Source organism: Salvelinus alpinus, chromosome 22 (genome assembly GCF_045679555.1).
Source record: "Salvelinus alpinus chromosome 22, SLU_Salpinus.1, whole genome shotgun sequence".
NCBI classification, from domain to species: domain Eukaryota; kingdom Metazoa; phylum Chordata; class Actinopteri; order Salmoniformes; family Salmonidae; genus Salvelinus; species Salvelinus alpinus.
The window spans coordinates 25,793,752-25,813,019 of NC_092107.1; the positions used below are offsets into that span (position 1 = coordinate 25,793,752).

General features: G+C 44.6%; 1 protein-coding gene across 11 annotated transcripts in view; it reads left to right on the forward strand.

Moving 5' to 3' along the window:
* The window catches only part of LOC139549755 (protein Aster-B-like), a 168,517-nt gene that overhangs the window by 82,430 nt on the left and 66,819 nt on the right, over positions 1-19,268 (forward strand). For 10 of the 11 annotated variants that reach the window (XM_071360503.1, XM_071360507.1, XM_071360498.1 and 7 more), the window contains exons 2-3: positions 3,084-3,149; positions 10,089-10,115. In XM_071360503.1, the coding sequence (XP_071216604.1) occupies positions 3,084-3,149; positions 10,089-10,115 (93 nt within the window). Of the gene's footprint in view, positions 1-3,083; positions 3,150-10,088; positions 10,116-13,646; positions 14,202-18,009; positions 18,054-19,268 lie in introns of those variants that run through there. The other variant, XM_071360505.1, reaches the window with a different exon arrangement.

Below are 19,268 nucleotides of genomic sequence, written 5' to 3' on the forward strand. Positions count from 1 at the left end.
GGTGTGGTATATGGCCAATATACCACAGCTGAAGGCTGTTCTTCGGTACGACGCAAAGCGGTGTGCCTGGATACAGCCTTTAGCCGTGGTATATTGGCCATATACCACAAACCCCCGAGGTGCCTTATTGCTATTATAAACTGGTTACTTAATAGAACTGTAAAAGTACATGTTTTGTCATACCCGTGGTATACGGTCTCATATACCACAGCTGTCAGCCAATCAGCACTCAGGACTCAAACACCCAGTTTATATTATGGTGTGTATTTGGTGTAAATGTGGTTCTTACCATCCCATCTCAGAGCCTGTAATAACTCATCCAGTCTGGTCTTGTCTCTGTCTCCCAGTTCAGGAACAGGGCCAGCTTTATCTTGAGAATGTGTGTGTGGTAGTGTCTCAAGTGTTTTGATCAGATTGTGTGAGTGGAATGTTTGTGTTAGGGGAACCTGGAAGTGTTAGTTTAGTTTGGGGGGGGGCATTGTATGAGTGTGTGGGGGGGGGGGGGGCCGTGTGTGAGTATAGTGTGGGGGGGTCTGGCAGTGTGTGAGTATAGTATGTGTGTGGGAGGTCTGGCAGTTGTAATCGCTTTAGCCCCTGTGGATTCTCTGTTGTGAGCAGATAAGACCTGGAATTATTTAGGGAATCAGGACAGTATCTTTCACCAGGCATTAGTGTCTCTGTCTGGACCGTGGATTTAAGTATTTCAGAGACAAAACATTTCGGCAAGATACTGGAGATTGAAGATAACAGTTAACAAGACTTGGAAAGTGTTGCTAATGCAATAGAAGAGATTAGAAATGCCTCCCAGATGAATTTTTAGGAGGGTTATTTCTGATATGGTTTGTTGAAGAGATTCCCAGGAGCAGATTATTATTTTTCTTTAGTGTACAGGTTTTCCTCAGCTTTCAACTAAGGAATGTGGTGAAGGAGAAATGTTAACCCTGCTCATGTTTTTTTGTAAGTGGCTATTTCTTGCGAATCAACCACTGTTGATACTTATACAGATAACATAATAGGAGATATGGTTGCCGAGGGGATGGTTGTCTCATAGTCTATTAAAGTCCTCCATTTTGTTTGGATTGCCTCTCAGAAACTCATCCTGAAAAGCAATTGCTTTGGAATTAATTCAAAGCCCGGAGAAAACACCATGACCACTACTCTGTATGCCTCTAAGTCTGATGTAATGCCAGTGCTCTTTAAACCTACAGTGTTTTGTTACATCTCCTACAGTAGCTATCATGTTCAAAGCACATATTGAACCAATTGTGTATGAGTTATGAATGATTTAGTGAGGCTTTATGCTACGTCAACTTTCAATGCTTGTGTTTTGAAAGAGGCATGCACAATGGTGTACACTCCATACACTAGTCTGACCATCACACACATTCAAACAAACTCTGAGCACTGAGTTTACTAATAACCTACACCTGAATTATTGTAGAGCAGGTGCAATCCAGGCATTTCTGAATGTTTCACTAAGGTATACATCTCCCTCCAACCCTTAAAACAACATTAATAACTACCTGGAAAACTTAGGCAGAACTTCACTGTCTGGCATGCCAGTTGAGAAACCACAGACGCTAAGTTGACAGTGGGGAATATGACCAAAGCAACAACAAAAAAAGGCCCTCTCTAAAAACCTATGGAGTCATGGACACTCTCAAAACACGTAATGATTGACAGTATTTTACTGAAGCATAATTTGGCCTAGTCTGCAGTTTTAAACTGGCTCCTCAGAGGCAACGTGATGAGTAAAACAGATGTCATAGGTTCTGTTTTACTTTTGAATGCCGTGAAGGAGACTGGAGGAAACATAGCTCTCAGTTTCTCTTTGGATAATTCTGAACATCTGTCTTATGCAAATCTATTATGTTTAAAGCTGCCCCTACTTTTCAAAGAGGAACTTTGACATCGTCTTTAACATGATCATACAGTCAGTATGATCATGTTAAAGACGATGTCAAAGTTCCTCTGAAAAGTGCTCATCCTTAGATATCAGACCATTTCTCCATGTCAGCTACCTACAGGTAATGCCAAAATAAAGGATACACTTGAGTAAATGAGGGATACAAAGTATATTGAAAATAGGTGCTTCCACACAGGTGTGCTTCCTGAGTTAATTAATCAGTAAACATCCCATCTTGCTTAGGGTCATGTATAAAAATGCCCAGTTGCCCGTTATTTTTAGCTACCATGGCTAGAAGAAGAGATCTCAGTGACTTTAAAAGAGGTGTCTCAAAGGAGCATAGGGTTTTAAAGGGTGTGTGTGTGTGTGTGTGTGTGTGTGTGTGTGTGTGTGTGTGTGTGTGTGTGTGTGTGTGTGTGTGTGTGTGTGTGTGTGTGTGTGTGTGTGTGTGTGTGTGTGTGTGTGTGTGTGTGTGTGTGTGTGTGTGTGTGTGTGTGTGTGTGTGTGTGTGTGTGTGTGTGTGTGCGCGTCTCAGTCACCAGATCTCAACCCAATAAAACACTTCTGGTAGATTCTGGAGCGGCGCCTGAAACAGCGTTTTCCACCACCGTCAACAAAACACCAAATGATAGAATTTATCGTGGAAGAATGGTGTTGCATGCTTCCAGTAGAGTAGCTGTTCTGGCTCATGGTGGCCCAACACCCTATTAAGACACTTTATCTTGGTGTTTCCTTTATTTTGGCAGTTACCTGTCTATCTGGATGGACTTAAAATGCCTCTAACTGGGAATCAAATCAGTATACAGAGATAGAATGGGTTTAACGGGTATCCAAGCAGCACAGCAGGACGGGTGGGATTCTCTTAAATGCCACAGTATACGGTTGGTGAACATCTCCACCACAGATCTTTACCTCTGTATCTCTGTATGACTCATGATCAGTGTTTGTGTGTGTCTTGTAGTGCCATCTAGTGGGTATAACTAAGAAGTACATCTATTGTAGTGTACTGATGTACATATTCTCAGGACACAGAATCACTGTAGCAGTGAAATGTTCTATGAATGCACCTGGAGTGGGTAGGGCCACATGGTATGTTTTCATAGGATTTATTCTGTGAGTGATTGTGTATTGGTGTATGACTGACATGTGTTCCTCTCTGTTGTGTTCTGTCACACAGCAGCCAGCAGAGCAGCCATGACGATGACTCCTCTCGCTTCCTGACTCCCTTCATCCGAGAGGAGAGGTAAATACAAGACGATTCTGAATTTACTTGTATGTGTATTCTGTTGTTTGTATTCTACGTTTTGTATTTATTCAAAAGGGTTTAATTGTTTGTGTGGTTTGATGAAAGCAAGGGGAGAGCGCTGACTGTATGAATCAGGATGCTCAGGAAATGACTCTATTCTGTCTACTTATTATACTGCTGCTTTTTCACCACTAGATGGCAGTTGGTCCTCAGCCCTACTCTTTTTCACCACTAGATGGCAATTTTTTAAATTTATATTTATTTAACCTTTATTTAACCAGGTAGGCACGTTGAGAACAAGTTCTCATTTACAATTGCGACCTGGCCTTGATAAAGCAAAGCAGTTCGACACATACAACAACACAGAGTTACACATGGAGTAAAACAAACATACAGTCAATAATACATTAGAAAAATAAGTCTATATACAATGTGAGCAAATGAGGTGAGATAAGACAAAGACAAAAAAAAAAGGCCATGGTGGCGAAGTAAATACAATATAGCAAGTAAAACACTGGAATGGTAGATTTGCAGTGGAAGAATGTGCAAAGTAGAGATATAAATAATGGGGTGCAAAGGAGCAAAATAAATAAATAAATACAGTAGGGGGAGAGGTAGTTGTTTGGGCTAAATTATAGATGGGCTATGTACAGGTGCAGTAAACTGTGAGCTGCTCTGACAGCTGGTGCTTAAAGCTAGTGAGGGAGATAAGTGTTTCCAGTTTCAGAGATTTTTGTAGTTCATTCCAGTCAGTGGCAGCAGAGAACTGGAAGGAGAGGCGGCCAAAGGAAGAATTGGTTTTGGGGGTGACCAGAGAGATATACCTGCTGGAGCGCGTGCTACAGGTAGGTGCTGCTATGGTGACCAGCGAGCTGAGATAAGGGGGGAACTTGTAGATGACCTGGAGCCAGTGGGTTTGGCGACGAGTATGAAGCGAGGGCCAGCCAACAAGAGCGTACAGGTCGCAGTGGTGGGTAGTATATGGGGCTTTGGTGACAAAACGGATGGCACTGCATCCAATTTATTGAGTAGGGTATTGGAGGCTATTTTGTAAATGACATCGCCGAAGTCGAGGATCGGTAGGATGGTCAGTTTTACAAGGGTATGTTTGGCAGCATGAGTGAAGGATGCTTTGTTGCGAAATAGGAAGCCAATTCTAGATTTAACTTTGGATTGGAGATGTTTGATGTGAGTCTGGAAGGAGAGTTTACAGTCTAACCAGACACCTAGGTATTTGTAGTTGTCCACATATTCTAAGTCAGAACCGTCCAGAGTAGTGATGTTGGACGGGCGGGTAGGTGCAAGCAGCGATCGGTTGAAGAGCATGCATTTAGTTGTATTAGTATTTAAGAGCAATTGGAGACCACAGAAGGGGAGTTGTATGGCATTGAAGCTCGTCTGGAGGGTTGTTAACACAGTGTCCAAAGAAGGGCCAGAAGTATACAGAATGGTGTCGTCTGCGTAGAGGTGGATCAGAGACTCACCAGCAGCAAGAGCGACATCATTGATGTATACAGAGAAGAGAGTCGGCCCAAGAATTGAACCCTGTGGCACCCCCATAGAGACTGCCAGTGGCCCGGACAACAGGCCCTCCGATTTGACACACTGAACTCTATCAGAAAAGTAGTTAGTGAACCAGGCGAGGCAATCATTTGAGAAACCAAGGCTATCGAGTCTGCCGATGAGGATGTGGTGATTGACAGAGTCGAAAGCCTTGGCCAGGTCAATGAATACGGCTGCACAGTATTGTTTCTTATCGATGGCGGTTAGGATATCATTTAGGACCTTGAGCGTGGCTGAGGTGCACCCATGACCAGCTCTGAAACCAGATTGCATAGCGGAGAAGGTATGGTGGGATTCGAAATGGTCGGTAATCTGTTTGTTGACTTGGCTTTCGAAGACCTTAGAAAGGCAGGGTAGGATAGATATAGGTCTGTAGCAGTTTGGGTCAAGAGTGTCCCCTCCTTTGAAGAAGGGGATGACTGCAGCTGCTTTCCAATCTTTGGGAATCTCAGACGACACGAAAGAGAGGTTGAACAGGCTAGTAATAGGGGTTGCAACAATTTCGGCAGATAATTTTAGAAAGAAAGGGTCCAGATTGTCTAGCCCCGCTGATTTGTAGGGGTCCAGATTTTGCAGCTCTTTCAGAACATCAGCTGACTGGATTTGGGAGAAGGAGAAATGGGGAAGGCTTGGGCGAGTTGCTGTGGGGGGTGCAGTGCTGTTGACCGGGGTAGGGATAGCCAGGTGGAAAGCATGGCCAGCTGTAGAAAAATGCTTATTGAAATTCTCAATTATAGTTTATTTATCGGTGGTGACAGTGTTTCCTGTCCTCAGCGCAGTGGGCAGCTAGGAGGAGGTGTTCTTATTCTCCATGGACTTTACAGTGTCACTTTACAGCTTGAAAAAGCTAGCCTTGGCTTTTCTAACTGCCTGTGTATATTGGTTTCTAGCTTCCCTGAAAAGTTGCATATCACGGGGGCTATTCGATGCTAATGCAGAACGCCATAGGATGTTTTTGTGTTGGTTAAGGGCAGTCAGGTCTGGAGAGAACCAAGGGCTATATCTGTTCCTGGTTCTAAATTTCTTGAATGGGGCATGCTTATTTATTTATTGGTGAGGAAGGCATTTAAAAAAAATAACCAGGCATCCTCTACTGACGGGATGAGATCAATATCCTTCCAGGATACCCCGGCCAGGTCGATTAGAAAGGCCTGCTCGCTGAAGTGTTTCAGGGAGTGTTTGACAGTGATGAGTGAAGATCGTTTGACCGCTCACCCATTACGGATGCAGGCAATGAGGCAGTGATCGCTGAGATCTTGGTTGAAAACAGCAGAGGTGTATTTAGAGGGCAAGTTGGTTAGGATGATATCTATGAGGGTGCCCATGTTTACAGCTTTGGGGTGGTACCTGGTAGGTTCATTGATAATTTGTGTGAGATTGAGGGCATCAAGCTTAGATTGTAGGATGGCTGGGGTGTTAAGCATGTTCCAGTTTAGGTCGCCTAGCAGCACGAGCTCTGAAAATAGATGGGGGGCAATCAGTTCACATATGGTGTCCAGAGCACAGCTGGGGGCAGAGGGTGGTTTATAGCAGGCGGCAACGGTGAGAGCTTTGTTTTTAGAGAGGTGGATTTTTAAAAGTAGAAGTTCAAATTGCTTGTGTACAGACCTGGATAGTAGGACAGAACTCTGCAGGCTATCTTTGCAGTAGATTGCAACACCGCCCCCTTTGGCCGTTATATCTTGTCTGAAAATGTTGTCGTTAGGAATGGAGATTTCAGAATTTTTGGTGGTCTTCCTAAACCAAGATTCAGACACGGCTAGAACATCCGGGTTGGCAGAGTGTGCTAAAGCAGTGAATAAAACAAACTTAGGGAGGAGGCTTCTAATGTTAACATGCATGAAACCAAGGCTATTACGGTTACAGAAGTCATCAAAAGAGAGCGCCTGGGGAATAGGAGTGGAGCTAGGCACTGCAGGGCCTGGATTCACCTCTACATCACCAGACGAACAGAGGAGGAGTAGGATAAGGGTACGGCTAAAAGCGATGAGAATTGGTCGTCTAGAATGTCCGGAACAGAGAGTAAAAGGAGGTTTCTGGGGGCGATAAAATAGCTTCAAGGTATAATGTACAGACAAAGGTATTGTAGGATGTGAATACAGTGGAGGTAAACCTAGGTATTGAGTGATGATGAGAGAGATATTGTCTCTAGAAACATCATTGAAACCAGGTGATGTCATCGCATGTGTGGGTGGTGGAACTGAAAGGTTGGATAAGGTATAATGAGCAGGGCTAGAGGCTCTACAGTGAAATAAGCCAATAAACACTAACCAGAACAGCAATGGACAAGGCATATTGACATTAAGGACAGGCATGCTTAGTCGAGTGATCATAAGGGACCAGTGAGTAGTGAGGTTGGTTGGGGTAACGGCGATTCAGACAGCTAGCCGGGCCATCAGTAGCAAGCTAGCATAGGATAGAGGTCTGTTTTTAGCCACCTCGTGTGTTTCCGACGGTAGATTAGTGGGGTTCCGTGTGGTAGAGGGGATCAATCCAATTGGCAAAATAGATATAGTTATAGTGACCGAAGAAAAATTGTCCGGTAGACCTATTCAGATAGCAGCCGATAAGACAGCTAACGATTAGCGGGCCGCAGATGGGCGTTCAGGTAACGTTGCGACGGAGGGGCCAGTTGGATAACTCCCTCGGGCAGATAACGTCGGTAGTCCAGTCGTGAATTGGTCCTCAACACTGCTCTTTGTCACCACTAGATGGCAGTTGGTCCTCAGCCCTACTCTGTTTCACCACTAGATGGCAATTGGTTCTCAGCACTGCTCTTTGTCACCACTAGATGGCAGTTGGTCCTCAGCAGTGCTCTTTGTCACCACTAGATGGCAGTTGGTCCTCAGCAGTGCTCTTTGTCACCACTAGATGTCAGTTGGTCCTCAGCAGTGCTTGGCATCTGGACTGTAACGCTCATTATTGACAATTTAGAGGCACTTTTCATGGTGTTGGTAATGATTGCAATGAACATGTTCTTCTATGGGACATGTTAGTCTTCAATTTAGCTGTTTTTAATTATTGTAATTTAGCAACAATAACAAGAAGTAATATGATAAGGTAAGGATTCAAGGCACTTGATATTATCAAGCAATACATCAAATGTATTTATAAAGCCCTTTTTACATCAGCAGATGTCACAAAGTGCTATACAGTAACCCAGCCTTAAACCCCAAACAGCAAGCAATGCAGATGCAGAAGCACGATGGCTAGGAAAAACTCCCTAGAATGGCAGGATCCTAGGAAGAAACCTAGAGAGGAACATGGCTCTGAGGGGTAGCCGGTCCTCTTCTGGCTGTGCCGGGTGGAGATTATAAGAGTACATGGCCATTAAGGCCAGATTGTTCATCAAGATGTTCAAACATTCATAGATGACCAGCAGGGTTAAATTATAATCACAGTGGTTAAGGGTGCAACAGGTTAGTACCTCAGAAGTAAATGTCAGTTGTCTCGAGTCGAGACGAAAACAGCAGGTCCGAGACAAGGTAGCACATCCGGTGAACAGGTCAGGGTTCTATAGCCGCAGGCAGAACAGTTGAAACTGGAGCAGCAGCACGACAGCCAGGAGTTATCAGGCCAGAAAGTTCTGAGGCATGGTCCTAGGGCTCAGGTCCTCCGGGAGGGAGCGAGAGAGGCCCCATCCGACGATACCCCCGGACAGGGCCAACCAGGTAGGATATAACCCCACCCACTTTGCCAAAGCACAGCCCCCACACCACTAGAGTGATATCAACAGACCACCAACATACTACCCTGAGACAAGGCTGAGTATAGCCCAAGAAGATCTCCTCCACCGCACGAGCCCGTGGGGGAGCAAAACCTGTCAAAACCACGTCTGTGACTCAACCCTCTTAAGCGATGGCATGGAAGAGCACTAGTAAGCCAGCGACTCAGCCCCTGTAATAGGGTCAAAGGCAGAGAATCCCAGTGGAGAGAGGGGAGCTAACCAGGCAGAGACAGCAAGGGCGGTTCGTCGTCCCTCACTAAGTGAGTGACCTGTGATCATTACGCATGCTAAATTTGCTAGCAATGTAATTCACATGTTAGTGGCAGGGCTTTAAAAGTGAGTGAGAACATACTGTTCCCCCCTCTCTGTGGTGTGAGTGGGCTGTGGTGTGAGTGGGTGGATGGCTGCGGCTCCAGCTCAATATTACCTCTGTCAGCAGTGGGGATATATTGCAGTGGTCTCAGGGAGCACAAATGTCAGGCATGGGGAGTAAATCAGATAGAGAACAGAGAGAGGGAGAGAGCGTGGTGCCTGCCTGCCTCCCTGCCTGGAGAGAGAGAAGATCATACCTCAGCTATGAGATACCACATCAGGAGGAACTCAATGGCCTGAGCTCACTCTGGAGAAAGGGAAGGCTGTTTGAAGCTTCTAAAGGCACCTGTCATATCTGCCTCTTTCAAATGCTGCGTCTTTGTAATGAAAATGGATTCGTCATACAGTGGTTTAGTGGTGACAGAAAAAGATTAGACATTCAAACAAATCACAGCCAAATTGACTGTGAGGAAACTTGAAGCAGTGATAATGGTTTTGAATAAATTGAAATACAGAGTATTAACCATTATTGAAGAATCAGCTGAGCTCGTGCTGTTGGAATCCCCCTTTTTATCTTTCTCTTCATTTCTCTCTCACTCTCTTCTATAGTATCTACGGTAGGCTACAACATTCTACTCTCCCTTTCCTCTCTCTCCCTCTTACTCACTCTCTCCTGCTCTCCTCTCTGTCCCGCTCTTTTTCTCTACAGTTCCTCCCCCGCTATTTCTCTGTGTACTGCTCCGAATAGGAACCTTACGTTTGACCTTATGGGATTTCTCCTGAATGCTACTCTTTTCTCTCTGCTTGTAATACCTGGCTGTTGCTGCTGGGGATTGAACGGTCTGTACCCAGCTTTAGAGGGCACGGAATGTCATGTCTCCTCTGCAGGTAACAGCTACATTTAATGTCTGCTCTGGATGTTCTGTCTGATCTGTGGCTGTCTGCAGCGGTTTGTTTGCTTACAGTGAAGCTACAGCATGGCACAGGCTAGCTGGCTTACCGGTAGGCTAGCTGGGATGCCGGTGGCAGTGTGTAGATGTTCCTGTGTAATAGGAGCAGGCTAGGTTATTAGCGTTAGCATTCATTGCACCAGCTGAAGAGGTTTTGCTCTGACAAATGCATTCTGTGGTTTGTTGTGTTTGCTAACTGGCTTACAAGATTATCCAGGATGACCGCCTCTTCTCTCATTGTTTTGGGTGCTTTTGCAGAATTCTGCGATTGGACAATAACTGTTGATTATGCCATGGGTTTGTTAAGGTATTCATCTGTATGAGTGAAGTATACGAGGATGCCCCTGTGAATGACATCTCCTTTCTCATCTCTCTGTCTTCCAGGTCTGACAGTGCAGCGGACAAGATCAGGTAAGTCTATACTCTCCCCTATGCTTCCTTTTCTCTGCTGCGGTGGTGGAACCTGTGCTGTGGGGTTATGGAGTGATGTATAGGTTGTGGGGTTAGATGGGGTGGTGTATAGATTGTGGGGTTAGATGGTGTGGTGTATAGGTAGTGGGGTTAGATAGTGTGGTGTATAGATTGTGGGGTTAGATGGTGTGGTGTATAGGTTGTGGGGTTAGATGGTGTGGTGTATAGATTGTGGGGTTAGATGGTGTGGTGTATAGGTTGTGGGGTTAGATGGGGTGGTGTATAGGTTGTGGGGTTAGATGGGGTGGTGTATAGATTGTGGGGTTAGATGGTGTGGTGTATAGATTGTGGGGTTAGATGGTGTGGTGTATAGGTTGTGGGGTTAGATGGGGTGGTGTATAGGTTGTGGGGTTAGATGGTGTGGTGTATAGATTGTGGGGTTAGATGGTGTGGTGTAAAGATTGTGGGGTTAGATGGTGTGGTGTATAGATTGTGGGGTTAGATGGGGTGGTGTATAGATTGTGGGGTTAGATGGGGTGGTGTATAGGTTGTGGGGTTAGATGGTGTGGTGTATAGATTGTGGGGTTAGATGGTGTGGTGTATAGATTGTGGGGTTAGATGGGGTGGTGTGTAGGAGGCTGCTGTCCTGTCACCCTATGGCCCCCAGCCCGCCCACCCTGCATGTGCTAGATCTGTGGCTTTGTCCCTGCTGACTGAGGTGTCTGAATACGCTTTTCATTTGGAAAGGGGAGTCGTGAATACAGTTGCAAGCCATGGAATGTCATTGTTTGTTTTTACTGGAGAAACAACATCAGTCACAATATGGGAAACAAACAGGGCTTTGTTAGTGGACAGCAGACTGCTGCGATTCGTCTGTTAGCTACTCTGATTGGTCGGTTTGAAGATCTGTGTGCAGTCACTTCATTCTGAAGGGTCTCTTTAGACTGTTACACCTGTGGAGACACTTGCCAGGTCTGAGTAACACTGTTTATATGACACAAGCCCAAAAGGTGAGTGATAGTATTGCAATGGGGAGGTATGAGCGATGCATGAAGGTTTTGATTTGGATGTGCAGTATGGTAGTTGTCTTTGTTCCCCTATCATTACTCCTTGTGCATGTTTGTAGAAGGGGAAACTACTATCAACACACAATTCACAGTTCAGTAGGTCTGTCAGCAGTGTGTTATTTTAGTGTGGATGTGTGTGTTTATGGGATGACTGATTGTTGTTGTGTTAAGGTTGGGATTGCTGATTGAAGTGATTTTATAGGTAGGGAGAGGGGTCTAAGGATGTGTTTGCAGGTGAAGCTGCTTAAAACACAGGGAGCTGATCCTCAGTTGTCCCTCGTCATTGTTAGGCAAGTTTGAGGTAATTTGTCTTGGGTTACCATGGTTACTTACAATTAATGCAGTTACACAGATATATCCTCTTTCATAACTATCTTGTAAAATGTTGGTCGTTAATATCTATGACCTTATCTGTTCAGATCATGAAGGACAGGATATGATCAGGCATACTGGTGGAGTGGTGGTATGTGTCTGGCCTGGCCTGAGTTGAATAGCCAGTCATGCGGGTTGTGTGATGAACAGACAGAGCCAGGTTTGGACCACTATAGTCCCTGACCACCATCACATCACGTGAGCTACAGATGGTCTACTAAACTCCATCTGATTCTCTTTCGTTTGTGTCCAACCATTATGTCCCTGCCTTTCAAAATAGCCAATACAATAAGCCCATAATATGTGTATTATGGGAGTGTGGATGAAGCCGATTGTTGCTTTTCTATAGCCAACTTAAGTGTACCTACATGTCAGAAATGTATCTCATGCTTTAAGACAACACAGGATGGAAACATCGCTCTTCAGAAGCTTACCAAGCTCAAACCTCCAGCTGTAATGCTAGACAGTCATGGTTAAGGCATATCACTGAGAGCATCTTCATGCATTATTGAGAAGTGTAATTTCAGGGCACAGGAAGTGCCTTCTATCTTCCTAGGCTGTGCAGTAGAGCTCTGGGTTCTGTAGTCAACAGGGTATTTACCCTGCACTGAGACCAGAAGACTGGAGTGCTAATGCCTTGGTGGTCATGATTCACACAATGATGACTTGCGATCAGTATGTTGTTGGTTGTATTGGCCACTGTAAGTAATACATGCAGAAATCCATTTAGTTGGCCAAAGTGTGGATGTGTTGTGTCTAAAAACTGTTTAAACCTGCACTTTTCAGGACTAAAATAAAAAGATGTTGACTTGAGTCGTGATATAGGTTTCGCTGCGTAGTAACTGGGGTATTTAATTGGGGTATTTGGGTGTTAATTGGGGTATTTCGAAGGAAAACATAAAAATACAAGGGTGTTACCAATGGTAATGACAGTAAAACTGTTCGCACATTCTCTTAAATAAAATACATTCTGCTTATATACCAGAGGTAGCCTATGTGAAGTTATTGGTCAATTGCCTCCTGTTACACAGCTTGTGAATATCGTATGTATTAGCACCACGCAGGTTCAGCTAAATGGACTGTAAAGTTATTCATTCAGTGCTTGTGAGGCGTTATCCATTTATTCCTCAATGGAATAGATTTCTCACATCGTTTTTCTTCCGCCTTTCAATCGGTAGATCGTTGATTCATCCCTCCGTCCGTGGGGTGAGACATTACCTATTCCCCCTTCACTTTGTGAAACCTGATCCTCCTCTTTACTCTGTTAGGGAGCCCTGGAGTAAACAAAATGAATAAATAATTTACAGAAAATTGACAAATTGTTGCAGAGGGGAGTTAGGTGAATATTTTTTCAAATAATATTGCACCTTGTAAAGAGTCCATTTATACAGTAGTTGCAGTACTCCATCTTTGATTTTATGAGGTGACATTCACTAATGTTTGTCACTGAGCTATATAATGATGAAGATGATTATGATCATGGTGATAACAGTTATGATGATGGCGATGATGATGCCAATGATACGATAATGATGATGATTTGGGATTTTAAATGATGACGTGATAATGGATGACTGATAAATCTGGGTCAGGGACAGGGCAGGGCAGCTATGTCTGTAGGAGATACTGTGAGGTCATGACGCAGCTGCACTCCTCCTCCCCCTTCTTGCTCTCCCCTCTCTCTCTCTCAATCTCTCCGTGCAGTGGAGAGAAGTGCTGATATGCCTATTCACATAGATGCCGCTAGGCTCCAGTCTAGAGCAACTTGAGCTGCTAACGCATGTCTCGCAGCTCCTACAGCACCTAGAGAGAGAAAGGACGGGCGAAAGAGAAAGGAGAGGGAGACCGAGAAAGATTGAGAGAGAGGAGAGCAGAGAAGGAAGACCACCCTTGCCAGGTAACCACATCTCTGTGAGCCTACCCAGGACCTTCACACACACACACACACACACACACACACACACACACACACACACACACACACACACACACACACACACACACACACACACACACACACCATGCCAAGCCAACCAATCAGAGCGTTCGCGTCCTTTACCCATCCTCCTCCATACAACTGCTCATCCACACACAGCTGAGAGCAGCAGCAGCAGCATATGTGGAGGAGAGGTACTGTAGAAATGTAACGTTACCAATAGAGCACCTGACCTGAGCAGGAAACTACCTCTTTACTGGAGAATTTTACAGGAAATAGCTTAACATTTTTATTAACCATATGGAATTCAATGCAGAAGATGAGAGTCGGATGTTGTGTGTTACATTTTTACTTTGATGGTTATAATGGAAGCATTTGAGTCACTCAACCTTAACTCTTTGGACTTGATGTAGGTTTTAATGCTTCTCAGAAGACCAACCTACTGAGACGTTTGCTGTCTACGTTAGACATCACATTTTATGCTGGCATGAGACTTGAGCTGTCTTTGTTAGAGCTTGGGTGTGTTGTGTGAGAGGGGATGTGGTGATTGTACTCGTGGGTGCCGGGAGGATGACATAGCAGGCCAGTAGTGTTGTGACAGACTGAGGCTGACAGAGAGACACAGTGGGACAGAGAGCAGAGCGGGCGAGGCCATGAGAGCCAGGCGAAGGGACAGCATGGTGTTGTCTGTTCACCATGCACAAAAACAAGGTCAGGTTCTTTTGTCTCTATTCTTATCAAGTTTTTACCTATAGTCTTGTACCACATGTAAAATGAGTCTGTTCTGCTCCTACAGTATTTCCTCTGTTAATAGAATGTGGTCTCTTCATATGAGGTTGACATCTTATGTGTATAAAAGTGTATTCCACTTTCTACTTTCCATTTTCTAAGAAAGTGAGATGTGAGTAAAACTGCTGTGTTAAAGGTCCAATGCAGCTGTTTTTATCTCAATATCAAATCATTTCTGGGTAACATTTAAGTACCTTACTGTGATTGTTTTCAGTTAAAATGGACTGTTTGGGGTGGTCTGAGTGAGGAGGGGGAAATTAAAAACGATCTGTTATTGGCAGAGAGGTTTGTAACGCTCTTTCTTACTGGTGTATTAACAAATTTACTGCCTGGTGATGTCACCAGGTAGGCCAAAATTCCATCCCACCAAAACTGGCTCTAATTTCAGGTGACCTTTTCAAACAGCTGTTATAAAAAAGGGCATTATCATCATGTTCACAATATATAAAACGTTTTTGACTGCGCTGGGCCTTTAAGACGTTTTTTCTGCTGATGGTGACATTAGACTTCTCTAATCTTTGTTGTTGCATTTTGTTTCAATATCCAATTAACCTTCCTTCCCTAAGCACTTCATAACAAACATAATACAGTATGTGGAATTTGATCCTTCGTTACAACACCTATATATGTAACATAATCAGATCGACACTCCAGTTAGCAGACAGTAGCTTAAATCACTACAGAACATTAGACAATTATAGATGTTTATAATTGTTTAAGACCTTCAGTGGAGTATAGGGATCTTCCAGCTGGCCTATGGGCCTCCCAAATCTGTACTGGGATCTGTGCTCCTCAGTCGGCTCCATTAGGGGTAATTTGGCTAGATTTATGTTCCCTGTAAAGCTGAGAACCCAGTGCGGACTGCGGGCACTCCCTGTAACCCCACAGTGATGAATACCCGACAGATCATTTTCTGCTATCCTTGCGTAACTCTCTTTGTCTCTTTTCAATTACTGTGAATGCTTGTCACTAATGAGCACATAGAGGGCTATTAGGAGAAGCCCACCTCAGTCCACCATTACTGTGAATGCTTGTCACTAATGAGCACATAGAGGGCTATTAGGAGAAGCCCACCTCAGTCCACCATTACTGTGAATGCTTGTCACTAATGAGCACATAGAGGGCTATTAGGAGAAGCCCACCTCAGTCCACCATTACTGTGAATGCTTGTCACTAATGAGCACATAGAGGGCTATTAGGAGAAGCCCACCTCAGTCCACCATTACTGTGAATGCTTGTCACTAATGAGCACATAGAGGGCTATTAGGAGAAGCCCACCTCAGTCCACCATTACTGTGAATGCTTGTCACTAATGAGCACATAGAGGGCTATTAGGAGAAGCCCACCTCAGTCCACCATTACTGTGAATGCTTGTCACTAATGAGCACATAGAGGGCTATTAGGAGAAGCCCACCTCAGTCCACCATTACTGTGAATGCGTGTCACTAATGAGCACTTAGAGGGCTATTAGGAGAAGCCCACCTCAGTCCACCATTACTGCAACATGGAGTATGATCATTCTGGAGGTAATAGATTGGTCCAAGTTAACCAGTTTACCAAGAGGGGTTTCTCTGACACACATAATACTATATGTGTTTACAAGTGTCTTGGTTTTTAGATTTTTTAAGACTATTTTAAGATGTACAGTTTCCAACAGTAACAGTTTGATCTCCCACATGGAGGCTGATTTATTAAACACAAACAAACCAGTCAGAAAGTATATCAGTCACAGTCTCACAGGGTTTAAACAGCTCCTGCTACATGCTGGGTGGGCATCTGTCTCACCTGACATCTCCCTACACAGGTGAGGCTAGTTACCCAGCTAGACACTCAGTGGTCTCAACTGGTGTATTAATGATATGGCTGGTACTTTGTCTCTCATCTCTGTCACCAATAGGGAACTGTACATTTTGTACTAATGTTTTCCCCTCACTGATCCATCCTTACACATCCATTCGACCATGTGTCTGCAGGTAGACCTGAACTTGAGCTGCTGTGCTGTGACGTGCTGACTAATCATCAGACCTCTGGTGACTGGCTGTAATTCTGTTACGATCATTAGTGAATCTGTCCTGCTGCTTAGGCACTGTAAACACCTGCATCTCACCACATCAGCAGACAAGCTACTGAATGCTAATTGTACTGCGTACAAGCACTCATGTACCCATCATTATGAGCAGAGTCCATCTGTCCAATACCCAGTTAGGTAATTAAGTTAGATCCTTAATTGTGGAGTAGCGGTGGGCTGGTGATGAAAACGCTGCAGGCCCACGTGGGTAACTTACCAGGGATACTGCAGAACTACAGAGAACTGTCGACTGGCAGATGTGTTCAAAGAGGACATGCAGAACCTAAATTAATTTAAAAAATATCCCTCTCTTCTTCATCCCATCCCTCTTTTTTGGGAGGTCTCTCCAAGACTGCATAAATCAAGAGGTGTGATCTGTATCCTATCTGTCCAGACGTGATAGATTTCTCCCAAGCTGGCCTAAAGGTGCCATATATTAATCAATCTAGGGCAGTCCACCTCTAGCCCAGGGGTGGGGAGATAGGAAGACCCTGGTTCAATGTCACTACCCCAGAGGGGCCAGCTCTCTGAGGGCATGGGTCTCTGTCACTCTGCCTACTCGTGGGATGAAAGTCCTGGAGGTCTGGCACTTGTCAGAGGGAGCTGTGAGGGTATGGAGAGACAGATCAACCAAAGCAGATGGTAGAATATGTAATCTGTTTGAAGCCACCAAATTTAACAATATCTCTCAGGAAAATTGAGCCAAATGTAAGATTTTTTTCTGTAAAGAATTCAGATGAATGAATTCAGCCTTAAATAACAAGCGTGGGTTTGAGGGAAAATCATCAGCCAGCCAAGCTCAGGGAACCACTTTAATGGGTGCCGGGAAGCCCACTTTCACACATAAGTGAGAGAGTGGGAAGTTATGAGTCTGCCTAGTGAGTGGAATCCAGTAATGTAAGACTCTCACCCTCTGAGGATATGAATTGATAGAATGAACTAAGGGCCGCCGAACAGAGTGATTCATAGGAGGTGGGCACAGGGCTGCATGTTGAGTCACTGGTGGAAGAGAGGGGCCTGGAAGATGAGCCACTGGCCTCCCACGCACATCATCACTCCATGGCCTTGGGTGATTGTTTTGTCTGTGTTCCCTGTAGTCAGTGGGCACTGGAGAGAGGCAGGGCTTTCCCCCTATATGGGTTTAACATTTTCACCATCCCTTGGTAAACCAGTAGCTCTAAATGAGTTAGATCAAAATAATAGAGTTATCCTAGCCTAAGTAGATATCACAGAGTTGACTCTATTATTGTAATCTGAATGAAGCCTGTCTTTCTCTTATGCCACTCTCCACACACACTCGTTATAATAATATGATAATAGCAGAACAGAGCACGCATCATCCTCAGCATTGAAAGATCATGCTGCTCTTCATCACGTTGAGCAAAGCCAGACAGGGACAATGTTCATATCCTCAGGCGTCTGCTAGCCTGGGCCTCCTTTGATAATGGGGGTTCTGCTGTATGTTGTTCCTCAGAGGACCAGGTATACAGATACTGACTCCCCGCCAGTGGGCTGTGGTGAACTGACAGAGCTCTCACAGTGCTCCCACCCCCGCCCGGTGGCATGCTTGGAGTTAGGCATCATGGTAATTCTCCTGTGTGCAACCCCATGTCTTGTTTCCTCAGCCATATTAAAGTCTCACACCTTCTTCTCTACTGATAGGCCAAGCAGAGGAAGTGGAAGAAACTGATATGGAGACCACAAAGGTAGGATATACTGTATTCAATAAACAGACACAAGTACTGTAGTTTGTTTAAAAACACTCAAATCAAAGCCTTTAATATTGCACCATTCATACTGTACTGCTTATAATGTATATCCTACCCAGATAAAACACTTCACTCAGCTGTAACTATATTCAGGAATACCACCAGAGGGGGCACTCTCCATAGGGTGTGAATGCCCTGACTGCCCTGGCACTGTGTTGACCCAATGGCTCGTCAGTCTTCACATATCACAGTCTCATTAAATACTGTACTAGAGTTGCTGCCACTTGTCGTTTCCTGCAAGCACATGGTCTATCAGGTCTCTGTCAGCATTGTATTGTATAGGGACAGTCACCATGGCTCCAGTGTGCTCTGCACTGCACTGTACTGTCTGCACAGTCACCCTGGTTAGCTGATCCAGAGGTGGCCCACTACTGTACTGTATTGTATGTCCCTAAGGAACAGGATAGCTGTATCCTAAAACTAGATCCAGGCTAGATGTATTTTAACAGCTTTACCTGAGTTGCATTGGTGCATTCGCCCCACTCCAATTGTACCGGTGGATTTGTCAAACAAGGAAACGCAACCAAATATGTCAAACCATTGGGGTAATAGATCACCTCTGAGATTACGCAAGCAGAGCTATGTAATATGTGTTGTTTGTGTCAGTTTCTGATGTCCATCAGAGTACACTGTGGTACACGACCTGATGATGATGTAATCTCAGCTTTCCATCAATTCATCCCCTGAGGTCGGATTGTAGAGGATGTACTCTATCTCTTTGTAGGTTTTTGGAATGTGAAGTTTGGGCGTGCAAGGCTGTTTTCTGGAAGCTTTGGTAAATGATGCTGCTTTTTCATAGTGAGTGGCGTGGATCATCTGCTCAGCTCAAAATAGCTCAAGTGCCATCCTTGAATGCCTTGTGGGGTTTTGTGGCATGACAACTAACAGTAAACAGATGAAAAAGCCTTTGTGTGTGTGTGTGTGTGTGTGTGTGTGTGTGTGTGTGTGTGTGTGTGTGTGTGTGTGTGTGTGTGTGTGTGTGTGTGTGTGTGTGTGTGTGTGTGTGTGTGTGTGTGTGTGTGTGTGTGTGTGTGTGTGTGTGTGTGTGTGTGTGTGTGTGTGTGTATGAATGAATGAAAACAGCAGGCAAGGTCCACATATGGCCTTCAAACAGCAGGCAAACTACTCCTGACTTTGATAATGACGCATCCC